Consider the following 13,947-nt stretch of genomic DNA (forward strand, 5'->3'; position numbering starts at 1 on the left):
TCTTCAGCTGCATCCACTGTTGAGAGTGATCCTACAGTGGAAGAGGCTTTGCACAGGCCCAGGGATCAAAACTTCCTGGATCTCATTGCAGGACTGGGACTGGCGTCAGCCCACATATCCAAAATCCTCCTTCCTTTTGATAGCAGCCAGCCATGCCAGGCTCCATCTATCCCACTAGACCCCTCTCCCCTCTGTCAAACTCAACAGAGGATTTTCATGCAGATCCTAACCTGTGGTGTTCAGACCCAGGAGACCTGTCTCCTTCCATAGCAACTACTTTAACCTCCAACTAGCATGGCCTTAGCTGCTAACTCGAGCACTGCTCACCCTGCAGAGTTAAAAGAAGGCTCCAGCACACCTGGAAGCGCATACAGTACTTGATCCTGCCTGATCTTCACCGACATCCTGGCAGCATCAAGCCAGCCACACTAACTTTGAAGAGCTGAGCTGAGCTCTGGGGACCCAGAGGTGAACTGGACTGGCAGACCTAGGTACAGGAAGGAGATCCCAGGCTTCAGTCATCAGTGTTAGCTGCAGCTCAGGCATAGGTTTGCATATAATAATGGACATTACCAACATATCTAGGCTAGCGTGGAGGCTGAGTGTCAGTGCAGAGAGCAGGGGATAGTTTTCATAGGTAAAGCCAACACCAGCCACTTAGCAGACTCTGTATCCACATACACAAACCTGCAGAGCAGCACTATGTGGGGCCACCAGGGAAGGGGAGATGGAGCCAGGCATGTGGACAGCTGCTGAACAAAGCTGCAGCTTCTATTCAGCAAAAATAACCTGAGTAGGAACATCCCAGGAAAACCACAAATGGATTTTACTCCTCTGTCCTGTTCACCCCCATGGAATGAAATGAAACTTGCCAAAAACATTCACCTTAGAGCTGAAAACAAGCATAAGAGACTTCACCCCAAAAGGTTCTGGTTTTGTTTTCAGAGCTGAGTGCACTTATTAAGAGTTTCTTATGCTGAAATTTCTAACATTGTTTCAGCTGTTCTCAGAAGAAAATCAGACTGGCTGTCAGATTATATGTGAAAGACATTTTCAAGAGTGCTGCCATGAGCACTACAGTCATTGTTTCCACCAGAAATCTGTCCTGAGATGATCTGTGTGCTAGAAGCATACCTCAAGGGGAGCTGTAAGTCCTGTGGCCCTGTTTGCTTTCTGTCCAAACTGCCACTTGCTCAAGTTCTAACCAGCCACACTGAGGATGAAGGTAGTGCAGGAAATCTTGAGTTTGAGCTTGATCCTGTCTATGCCCCATCCACCCAGACCCCATGAACAAGAGGCTTATCTGGCCTGAATTGCACCTAAGCAACTCTCCTTCCCACAAACAGCTCAGCTCTTCACACACCGAGGATCTACAGTGAAGGTGCAACTGAGTCACCTCTCAAGGACAGCGGTGGCTCTGGGCTGACCTGACAGCACAGACATACCCTGAGGTCCAGCAGCCTCTGTACAACCCAGTCCCAGTCCTTGCTCTCTGAAGACAATCCTGCCACCTTACCTTTTTGCAGAAAGCTGCCTAAGCAAGATCAAAGACCAGGAACTTGCGAGCTGTCTTACTCTTTATTCCACCTGAGACTTTAATCCCACATGTGAGACCCCTCTGACCCATAGTTTCCAGACCTAAGTATTAAAGAGAAAAGATCAGGACATTTGGCTCCTAGCATCTACGTGTAATTCTTGTCTCATCTAGTTCTGCTGCCCTTGCCAAGAGGAAGATTCACCACTATTCCCTTATAGGCATGAGATATCCATTACCAGATTATCAGTCAAAGCTCCTTATCAACAAGACAAAGAAACAATAGGACCCCTGGAAATTTATCAGTGCTCTGGAAAAGGGAAGCACTATTTGCTGAAAAGAGCCCACCCTGTTAGCAGGTGTTGATTTTACTGATTAAAGGGTAATTAGGTTTGGCTGACTCAGTATATGGGAAAGAAAAAAACTCTGGTGACAAAGGGTTTAAGGCTAAACATGGGAAGTGTGCTCGAGCAGCCCTCTAGGTTATCATTAATAAAGTCAAATCAGAGGGATGGAAGTTTACACCAGTGTCATGTGAGGGCTTTGTTTTTAACCAAGTTTGTAAAGATGCCTTCCAAAAGGAAAGCAGAAAGCAGCTCTTGCTAAAAAAAAGAAAAAAGAAAAAAGAAAAAAAGAAAAAAAAAAAAGAAAAAAGGTATATCAGCCATTGGCAAACAGACTCTTAAAGCCTATCTCCATAATGCCCTTATTGGTTAGGGCATGTGGGAACATCAGCTGTGTGTTTCAAAGAGAAAGAGGCCACCTGTCCCAACTGCAGCACAGACAAAGGATGGTCTCTCTGTCATGGACAGTCTCATGGGGTAAACATGAATCAAGGGGACACTAATATGGATCTTTAATTTCAGGAGTAACAGCCCTTGAAATCCAGCCATGCCTTCAAATATGCCTCCTGGGGATAGAAAATAATGCATATGATCTCTTGGATCCCTTGTCCCCAAAGCCACCCAGAAGCAGGAATAGGCCAGTACTGATGCGGTTTGGCATTACATCTTAACTTGGAGGAATGATTATTTGGTTTCTTTCCTTCCACAGAGTAAATATGGAGAATGACTGGGGTTTTTTTAGATACAGCATTTGGGGATACTTAAAAACACTGCTTCCCTTAGAAGACACAGAGCCTTGTGTCTGAGCTGGTTTTTAATACCTTCCCAATCACGGCAAAAAGCGCAAGGTGTCTATGTGACCAGCTTAAGAAGCAAAGAAGTCCATAGCACCTAGTTACAAACACAGAGCCTAGGCCTGAGATCAGAACCTCTCAGCTTCCCCTGCAGTAACTGGTGCTATAGCTACTCAGTATTGAGACGCAGGCACAAACACCAGTCCCACCTTCTGGGGTAATTCTCCAGCCAGAGATAAACCAAGAGTTAGGCACGTGAATCCCAGCGTGGCTTTAGTCTGAGAAGCTTACAAACTGTAACTCAGTCCTCCTTTTTGACGATGATACTGAAGTGCATTGCTCTTTCTCCTCCCAGTCTCCTCTCTCTCGCAGATCCTCTCCTTCTGCTACTGATAAGACTGTAATATCTGAAACATACATGCAAATTCTCAAAGTGCTTTAAAAGCATTTAAGTACAGCTGCAACTGGGGAAACTGAGGCACTGAGAAATGAAGTAATTTGTCATCCCATTTCGTCCCCCCAACATCATCCAGTTTATAAACGGTAATCAGGAATGGGCCCAGTTAGGATGATTCCCAGTTTAACGCCATATGTGCTGATTTTGCTTCCTTCTAGGGTTGATTTTTGGTAACACTTTTCTATTTTTCACTGGCCCTGCACCACTAGCCTCTGACTTGTTGACTAAACCATCAACAGCTTGAAGAAGGGCTGGTCAGTAGAAGAGCCAGACTAGGATTGGCTTTCAGCTAGAGAACCACATGTAGGGTTAAAGCCATGTTTGTTTACACAGTCACAAGCAGGTTTATCTGTAAAAATGTGCTATGACTAGTCTTGCTTTCTGAACTAGTAACATTACTTACTTCTAACTGTGTTTTCTGTGAAGTCTCAAAGCACTCTCCAGAAAAGCACGGTTGCATTCTGCCATTTCGCACATGGACAAAGCACAGTCATATGTTTGAGGTCACTACTTTTTCAAGGTCAGCCAGGGAAAACTGTCAGAGATGAGGAAAGATTAAATACTTTTAATCTTTAAGTCCAGTTAGAGCTCTTTCCACTTGGCCACATTGCCTTCCTGTAAATGAATGTAAATTGGCAATGAAGTGTATGTGCATTTATACTACTGAAATACATCTAAACTGGGTAGACAGAGCTTCAAATACAAAATAGCAAGGCTTCCCAGCATAGTACAGCTCTTTGTTCTTTTTTTTCAAAATTTTTGCCCTAACAGTGTCTTATGGAAACAGATGGGGTTACTCATGGAAGTAAGTGCTGTTTGCTTTCATCAATCTGAAGGCACAGGACTCCACATAATGAAGCTTTGCAACACAACACCAAGTATCTCACCAGTAAAATCCTCCCCTGTCTCCATATTCAATGTTAAACAACAGCTGTGCAGAATATTCAAACTGATAAACCTTTGAAGTTTTCACAATTTGTGTCACTCAATCACCCCAGTTTACAAAACAAATATAAAACTTGGGGGACTTTGCTCCATACTGAGACAGGTTTGGAGTGGGGGTGTTGCTTTACCATAATTCTGTGTAGACCAAAGGCCCCAGGTGATGCACTTATCTCACCAAAACATTGGGAAATGTTGAACAGAGAGATGCTAAATCCTCCAATGCACGAAAATGTCAAAATAAGCTATTTGGAGACTACAAAGAGATCCACAACAAAGCTGAAAACTTTCTCCTTACATCTGCACCAAGTAATTGGTGTCGAAACCTCTCTCAGCTGGTATTCTCCTTAGTACAGTGATGCCATGTGCTATGTTAGAGGATACTGTACAGTCTGGCGCTTTATCTAGGACAAGCATATCTGACTGGGTTTAGTTCATGCCTTGTGTACGGGATGTTCTTGGGTTAACCACTGTACTAGAACTACAGGGATTTGGAGTCATCTTCATATTTCATCTTTGTACTCCACTGTGAGTAACATAAGGATTACCAGAGACAAGGATTTCAAGGATCAGAGTTCCTCAACTGTGAATTAGATCCTTCCTTTTCGCTGTGTATCATCTGTCCTGCCTGTTCCGATGTTGTTCCATGAGATTTTTTCCTGTGTGGGCATGTAGCATCCAGCTGAGACCCTGAAGCTCACCGAGACCTTCAGGACTTGCGCTGCCTTCTTACATTTGTAATGTGAAACTATTCTAACACTTGACCTGACTCATTAGTCCTCTCTGAACAGTTTTCCTGGGAAGATTTCTCCATCAGTTGGATGATGGTACGCACTGGCTTTTTTTTTGCCACTGCTATCTTTCCTTTAGTATATTCTATAGCTCTCTGGGAGTGCTTGTTAGATAAAAGGCTGGATTTTACACCTGAAAATATCTGTCTCTGACCTAGATGGTCTTTGCTTTGAAAAGCAGACACTTCCCACCTGGTTCAATATGAGCAGCAGTATGTTTTTCCATTATCTCACCTATGGCAACCAAGGGACAGTTGTCTCTATCCTGCTGCTACACAGGTGTGAGTCACTTCAAGTTACAGACCCCTTTTAATCTTGATCTCCACTATGTTTTTCCCTTTTTTTTTCCTGTTTTACTACCAATCATCAGAGATAACTTACATTGCCGTTCATTTCCACAGGAACCAGAATTCTTCCTCAGTTTACTTGCCTGGAATTTCTCTGCTTGTCCTGTGGGAGAAACACACCATGATGCAATTTGATACAAACTGGGAATCATCTCAACGTTCATCCTTAAAATGATACCACAGGCACCTATCCCAAACCTCACGAGTACCATGGACTCCATCTTGAGGGCATGCAAGTGTAGTAGCATGAAGGACAACAAAACAGTCCTTCAGCACTCCCCTAGATCTTCCTGTCCCTCATGGACACACATCCCCTACACACAATCACATCCCATCCTTATTGCAAATACTGTCATAACTTATACTGGACACTTAGAATCATAGAATCATTAAGGTTGGAAAAGACCTCTAAGATCATCAAGTCCAACCGCCAATCCAACACCCCCACGCCTCCTAAACCTTGTCCCCAAGGGCCACGTCTACACATCTTTTAAATACCTCCAGGGACGGTGACTCCACCACCTCTCTGGGCAGCCTGTTCCAATGCCTGACCACTCTGTCAGTAAAGACATTTTTCTTAATATCCAATCTAAGCCTCCCCTGATGCAGCTTGAGGCCATTTCCTCTCATCCTAACTTATATTGGGAAAGCCATTTTCATTGCCAGAGACTTTCCTGCCCACAAAACTGATTGCTTCCAAGCATAGTCATGAAGCCTTTGCATAACATCCACATCTATAGTAATAAGCTGAACCAATCAAGAGTCTGGACACAGGCACTGCAACTCATCTGGTTACAGTTACCTGTTGGACTACTCCTTGGCACGCTGTTGACCCAGGTCACCTGGCATCCAGACAATTCCTGAGCACAGTCTGGGAGTCAGCAAGGACTTCGGCCATTCCCAACAGGCAGGATGGAATCCTGCTTCAGAGTTTGATAGAGCATGAACAAGGCCAAATGACATGTGCTAAAAGACCTACCAGTGTTTCAGAAGTTCTTTATAGCCATGGTGAAGACACAGTGGCATGGGATAAGAACTGAATAAATAACTCTGGACCCAGGGCAGACTGGTACTGTCTGCCAGTGCTACAGCTGCTTCTTCATCTTGCTACCTAGGCAAGCCTGATTAGAGCTGCCCAGGAATGACAGTGCATCCAGCAGTCCCCCTCCAGACTCCGGCACAGCTACAGCCCAGGCTGCTACCTGCCATGCTCCCACCTATTTACAGCAATTAGCAGGATGGGCTGTTCCTACAAGGGTGTTCAACACAGACTGCGCTCAAGTTTGAGCTGCTGAAGTCAATGAAAAAAAATCTTATTGGCTTCCCTGGTCAGGGCCAGGACTGTCTTCTCCTGTGAGAGTGAACCAACAACACATCTCTCCAAGTCTCTCCCATCTTCACATCCTTGATCATGGATGGATTTGAACAATTCTAGATTGCAGGAAAGCAATTTCACTGAAGCTTAACACTTTCTAGTGCTCTATTAAAGGGCAGGCCTAATGGAAGGCAGGGCTGAAGAACATGTGAGGAACATATAGTGAGCAAATCTCTTTCCAGGATAACTCGGACAGATCAGCTTTTACCTCAGGCTTATCATTGCCTAGGGGCACAGGGTATTTCCCTCATTTTTGTACAGATAGCAAATTACACAAAAAACCTGTGGCTTACAGATCACAAACTGGTAAGGAATCAGAGGAAATGCCATTCTGCTGAGTGGGTAAAATTAATCCCAAGTGTAATTTCACTGGCATCAGTGCAAATTCAATAATGGACTAGGTCTGCCATTTGCAAAAAGAAGAACAGGTTTATGTTCTCCTTTCACATGTGCTTAAAAATACATTTTCTTTTCCATTTTTTAATCTTTTGCATCTGAAAGGACTGTTTCAAGAGTAACTGTATGCTTCCACATGCATTTGAGTGCTCAGGACAATAATATCACCAGTTATTCATTTTACAATGGTCTCAAGAGACTATCCAGTGACAAAGTCCAGGTGTGCCGGGCATTGCAGACAGTGCCAGACTATGTCATCTAAAACAGCCTAAGGACTCACAATGGCACTGAAGTTCAACCCAGTCAAACCTTTGCACTCTGTAGCCACCACACTAGCATTAGGGAACTCCAGTTAACTTGCTTGTAGGGCAAGAGACACTTCCCACTGCAGAAAGCTCATACTGAAATTTTACTGCATTCATTGTCTCTGGGCACCTGGCTCAAAGGCGTATCGCTGACACCTAATGCAGTAATGTTACTTACTGGGCCAGCTACACAGAACACAGAGGAAGGAAGGAGGCTATACAGTGGCTTACAAGAGATTTTCAAGTGTCTGAGTTGCCCAGGCTAGGCACTGTCTGGGCTGACAGCAGTGGTGCGTGCACAGCTGTGTGTGTACGCTAATCATTAGCTTAGGGGTTGCAAGCAACAGGGAATTGCATAAGACTAGTATAAAAGGTGGCATTTCTATAGACAAGTAACTTACCTCAGAATCACTTCAGCTGAGGTAAAAAGGAACTAGAGCCCACCCAGCTTCCAACCCCTTTTCAATTTTTGCTGGGCCAGCCTGTTGTGATCAATTGGCAAGTTAGCATTGCCCTCCCAGCCTTCCCCTGCCTGCCACTCTGGTGCTTGTTCTCCACCCTGATCTGCAGTTATCCCCTGGGTGCTATTTCATGCACAGCCCTTCCCTAGTCATTCTCAACCTGAGATGCTGCTGCCCATGGAGAGAATCTTTTCTATTTATTACTACACTGCTGATAATTTCTTGCTTCACTTGCCAACCTCATCTTGGACATACATAACTAGCCAAACCACCTTCTTCTTTCCTGCAGTGACAGGTAAAAGAATTTATTTTCAGCTCACTGAATCTACCCCAACACAGCACACCAGCTAGCCTCCACATATCCCTCCCTCTGCAAAACACACCTCCTGAGATTAAAGGAAAAGCAGCTGTATTCATTAAAAGGAGTCCCAGTCCTAAGTGCTGATTTGAGGCCATTTGGTTTTCACCAAAAGAAGATTGCCACAAATGGTGTTATGAATACTTAGGAGAGCTGAGGGCTTCTTCATCTGGTGTAGGAAGCCAGTGTCCATAGCTGCTGCTGCTTCTGTGGAGGAGGGAGAGACGCAACGCTTGTAAAGCCCAGTTCTCAGGGGAAAGCACTGCTGTCAATCCAGGGGAAGCTAAGTGAGACATAAAACAAAGCAGCAGTTTCTCTCTCCCACCTATTTTCATGCAATAATACTGCACATAGTTGAACCAGTGTAGTGGAAAACAATGTTATGATTTCTAAAGGATTTTTGCAAAACAAAGGATATTGGATCACATTTTCTCCTCCGTTTAATCACTGTTCGCACAGTAATGAAGAGCAGAAGTTGGCTTCCTTTGTTTAAAATAATGAGAAGCTGTGACTTTGAGCAATTTGATCATAAATTTTTGTCTTGCTTTTTCTCCTGCATGAGCAGGTTGTGATAGTAGGTATAATTTACTATGACAAACCACTAGCATTAATGCATTAATCAAGAAAAACAAATGGTCCCCCTTTGAAATCTCCTGCCCACCTAGAGAGAGTAATGGCTTATAAATGGAGAAAGAACAAATATTGACTCTATGAAATGTAAAGGTACCTGGGAGTTCACCCATCAGTCTTTAGATTACACTTGCCTTTCAAGATGAATAGGATTTCTTTCATAATCCATTTTTATTATTTTTTTAAGCACCTCAGGAAACAGGATTGGGACATTCAACTCAGTGCTGCCTTCGGGTCTTCAAGGTGTTCCAGGCTGTTTCTGAAGGACAGTACCTCCAATTACTGGAATGAAGTAGATGCTCCCAACCCAAGAGTTGTCTTTCCATATGACAAAAGTACTGAAGGAGCTGCCTGGACTGGTCAATGAGTTATTTGTTTGATGGTGTTTCTGGTGTGGTTTTCTCTAAGATGGCTCCAGAGACTCATCCTCCATCACTTACGCTACAGAAACTCAGGGACACAGACACCCCTTGGCATCTGGACCCATACAGGACTCAAGAGGACCCAAGAATTTACTGCCTATGGGAAAGGCCTCTGGCACCATTTACTGAACTTAATCGTACTTTGTCACACACTCTTCATCCCCCTCCAAACTCATAATATCTCACTGATTTAACCTTTGAAGCAACGCTATACCTGTCTTCTACACAGACTACTGGAGTCTACTTTAGATTCATTTCAACACTGGCTTCCACATTAGATTCAGTTCCTTTTAAAAATGTCTTATTGAATCAGAAAATGAGGAGAATTGAGTGTTTCATGAATGCTGAGATAAACCAGTGTTGCTGTCCCTCTGTAACCTGTAAGGGTGCCAGGCATACCATAGGGAACTAAATACTGAGCAGGGACACAGCCAAGAGCCAAAACTCCAAGAGAAGCTGCAAAGCCAGTCACATCTTAAATTCTCGATGATCTGAAAACACCACAGATTCCAAGAGGAATTTTAAGACACTTCTGTCTCTGAACATAGGGCCAGTATCTACTGAGGCACTGGCAAAGCTGTCCACAGACCAGTCCATATGTCATATATCACCTGCACCCTGATAGAAATCACTGGCACCTGGGTTTTTTCTTCTCCCATAAAGATTATACAATAACAATTTATCCTTCAGGGCTGGAATGCAATGAAGAGAAAAAGAAACAGAAGAAAATAGGTGTGCATGAACACATGGGTGATGTGCCATGACAGCCATGCCCACTGCGAGAGGCACTCCAGGAGCCTCGGGCTCAGGGGAGCAGATGTGATCATTTCTCCAGCAACTGCAGGCAAAGGGGAGAACACGCAGTTGGTCTGGCAGGGTTAACCACGTGTGGCTCCAACAGGACATACACTCCAAAACAACTGAGGCCTGGGGGTGTTTTGACAGAACGAGCTGAAGATTTTCCAGTCCATTGCTTCTCCAAGCTCAGTGCTAGGACACTGCCTGAAGAACAGTTCTCCTTCTCTTCACTTGCTCTACAGTAAGGCAAAAAACGTAATTGTGGATGCTTGATGGCCATCTTAATGAAGAGCTGTTCAAGCCATAAGGGTCTGGCACCTTAGGTTATTTTAAACAACATCTTGGGACATCTCCAATTACTATGCTTCAGCAAGGTCAACTCACCTTAAGCTAATGAACAACTCATGTCTCATTAAAGGGAAGCTTCCAGAAAAACCAGAGCTGCCATCAGATTGCTTAAATATTCTAATAAAATCCACTACACCAAACCTTTCTAGAGTAGCTTATAGAGTTGTTTTGATACCTGGGATAAACAGGGCACAGTGGAATCCAGGCACTGCCTTGTGCCCCTGGTGACAGGGCTTTGCAAGAGAGTCTGAAGGATGCAGGTACTCCTGGACTGTGTGATATACAATGGCCCCTCAGTCTGAGGGGCCTATGTCTGCTCCACCAGCCACTGGTAAGGCTACAGCAACTATGAATGACTTGAGAGTTGTGCTCTAAAGGGCATGATTTAGCTAGGATAAAAGCAGACTCTGGACAGCTTTTCTGAGGAAGACGTCACCATGCAAGCTACTACTCCACACCTTGGAGTCTGCCCTCATCCTTCCAGTTAGCTTCCTTGGGCCTCCCTTCCTCCACCGGAAAAGCAGCTCAGGAAACCCTCAGAAGTGCCAGATAACAGCCCAGCATCTCCCAGCAGTAAGGGTATATTGAATGCTCGAGGGGATTCACACCATAAACTTTCTTTTTCCCACTCCGGTATTTGGGCAACACCTCTGTGAGCAGGGATCACTTCCAGGCTCTGTACCTGGTGTTACAAGTGTGCAAACCAACCAAACACAGACGAGAGGACAAGAGACGCATTTGTGCCACACTGTTGCATAAAAGTCAGGGGAAGGAGCTTCACTCCTGAGGTAACAAATGCCAAAGTGAGGTTTTAAAAATGAATTACCAAAAGCAATGTTTCCACTTTCAAATCCAAAGGAAACCAAACTGTGCCAAGCCTTGAGGTCTGTATTGAGCCAGTCCTCATTTCCATTCGTGAAGGAGATAACCACAAGGGTTTTCTGCACACCCAGAGAGGATGAGATGGGGAAAGCCCTCCACAAGCCAGCCCCATTTCTTTTGGAATCTGGGGACATCCAACTGCCTCTTCTCAACCCTGAATGCACAACAGACCACATCTCCAGAGCAGCTCAGCCCCTTGGAGCCATCTCTTTCTGTTTAGAGACATAATAACAATAACAGCGTTACCACCTTTTGCTGTGTTTCCTCTAAAAAGACATCCAAATTCCCTTGGGCAACATGAAAATCTGCTCCCCTCTTCACACCCTCTGACACTCTACAGACAGCTGTGTTGGGGCTGCTGCAATGTGGCCTCAGGTGTTTAGAAATTTCCGTAATTTCAGACTGCAACACAGCCTGTTTCAGAATGTGATACTGACAGCCTTCATCCCAGTGTTGCAAAGGCTGATGCACATATCTATGCTGGGACTGAAGCACCACGTCCCTGGCCTCATGGGGACATGAGCGGGTTAAATCCAGACAGCAGATGTTAGATGCAGGTAAGCAGGCCAGTTGAGCCAGGAAGCAGCTTGCCCATGTTCACACAACTCAGAGTAAGAGTCCATCCCAAATGCTGCTAACAAGTTTGGGGGTTTCTTAATTCACATTCAGTGTCATAGAAACCCAGGTGTTTCCTAGAACTCAGGTAGCTGTCTCTCAACTCATTCTGAGCCAACACCAGTACAGCCTGTTGGGCATCCCCACATCAGAAATGTATACCTCTTCCCTACCTGGTCAAAAGCAGCAGGTTTGGGAAGGTCCGTTCTTGGGGCTTTGCTTACAGTGAAGTTGAGCTAAAGCACATAAAACAAAAATGAATGGCTCAGAGTGACAAAGAAAGGATGGAGTGAAACACAAGGCACGTCTCCTTCGTCTGGGGTAGTCCCTAAACATCTGCCTTTTTGCCACTAATTAACAGAACCATCATTCAGTGAAACCTTTAGCAATGAAGTGTGTTTCTACATAGCTCCAAGAGGGATCAGTTCTACTTGTGACCTGAGGGAGAATACGTTATCTTTATCAACACATATGCAAGGACACAAACATCAGGGGAGGAGGACAGAAAGACTGACACACCCATGCCAAAAGAGATTTGGTTTTGAAAAGGGCTGGAAGTGGGAGCACTCCCAGCTGGATAATTGACAGAACCCGACCTCTCAATGCAGTGTTGTGGCCAAAAGTACCACTGTGAGCTATTGTGACCTCTGTATTGGGATGACTGTTAGCACTACTGAGCTGCCGTGTTCAGTTTTGAAACAAACAGTTCAAGAAGGATGTGGAACTACTGGAAGAGACTTCAACATGAAGGATGACATTTAATTTAAGACCTTGGCCCTGTCCTACTTGCATAGATGGATCTAGGGGATCAGGCTAAGATGGAACTCAAATGCTCAGACAGGGAATTGCAGTGCATTTTGGTGGAAACAAAAAAGAGCTGCAGGGCACAACATCCCTAGATTGAGTCACAGCTGACCAGACATTGTGGAAACACAACTACAGCGTGCTCCATGGGATGTCCCTGCTCCTCCAGGGTAGATTTGCCCAAAGCTTCTTATCAAAAAGAACTTAAAGAGTGAATTGACCACGACTATCTGAGAGAAAGACACACACTTAGTAATAGGGGGCCATAATTCAAGCTGGGCAAGCAATCACAAATAAATTTTGTATAGTAGCAGTAAGAAACCACATGTGAGCTTCCCCAGGACCTGACAGGGGGAACTAGAAATATGCTCAACTCAAACAGAATTAATTCAGAGAAGTCCCAGTCTGTTTAACTTTTGCCAAATCACCTGAGCACAGTGATGCCTTTATGAATTTCATCCTACTCCTATAAGCATTTTACAGACATTATTAACTCATGTGCTTGTAAAGTGATCCATATTTTCATAGATTTTGTTATATAGGTACGAAAAGTAGGATGGCAGGACGGCAGCCCTTCCTCTATCATCTGAGCTGATCACTGAAGAAAGGCTGAATCCCTTGTACCTGGATTTCAAACTCAAGAAAGCTGTCCTTGAAACAAGAGACCCAAGAACAGGGGTTCCACCATGAGTAAGAAGCCCACACAGTACAGCTGATAAAGCTAGAGAAACAGCTGTCTGCAAGGCAACCTTGATAAACCTGCACTTGTGCTCCTTAAAAATGGAAAGCTGGGGCACACCTGACAGCTTAGCCAAGCAAATCAGTGGTGCCTTGATGTCAGGGTGCCACAACAGGCCACAGAGGAACCAGACACAGGGTGCAGGGCACCTCAAGCAAAGTGAGGTTCACCTACAGTAACTTGGGCATCCCTCAGCTCAATGCAGCACCAGGGTGTCAAGATGGTCTTGTTAGGCTGCAATCAACAGCAGTCAGCCAAGGAGTTAGAAATGCCTCCCTTACACCAAAGCATCCAATATTCTTCTTTGAAGAAAGCTGTGAGCCACAAATCTGCAGTTTTCCAAGTCACAACCCACACACCTCCTTACTGCTGTTTTGGGATCTCCTCAATCACCATTAAGCTATTGGAATTATCCATACATGCTCTGTTCCTCACCCCCCCGACATATATTCTTCTGACTTTTTAATAGTGCTTAGGTAGTGACAAGAACTTAAAAACAGAATAATCTTGAGATGTAATCTTTGCTTCAAGTGGCGTGCTCAGTGGTGGTGGTGATTGGAGATTTTTTTTATATTTTAAGGGTCAGAGTGCCCTCTTCTGTCCTA

At 44.6% G+C, this 13,947-nt stretch overlaps 1 protein-coding gene across 1 annotated transcript in view; it reads right to left on the reverse strand.

The window, feature by feature from the left end:
• The window catches only part of LOC142054297 (protein eva-1 homolog C-like), a 232,709-nt gene that overhangs the window by 217,365 nt on the left and 1,397 nt on the right, over window positions 1-13,947 (reverse strand). The window contains exon 2 of the mRNA XM_075086676.1: window positions 5,244-5,312. Within this exon, the coding sequence (XP_074942777.1) occupies window positions 5,244-5,312 (69 nt within the window). The remainder of the gene's footprint in view (window positions 1-5,243; window positions 5,313-13,947) is intronic.

This window comes from Phalacrocorax aristotelis, chromosome 3, assembly GCF_949628215.1.
Source record: "Phalacrocorax aristotelis chromosome 3, bGulAri2.1, whole genome shotgun sequence".
NCBI classification, from domain to species: Eukaryota; Metazoa; Chordata; class Aves; order Suliformes; family Phalacrocoracidae; genus Phalacrocorax; species Phalacrocorax aristotelis.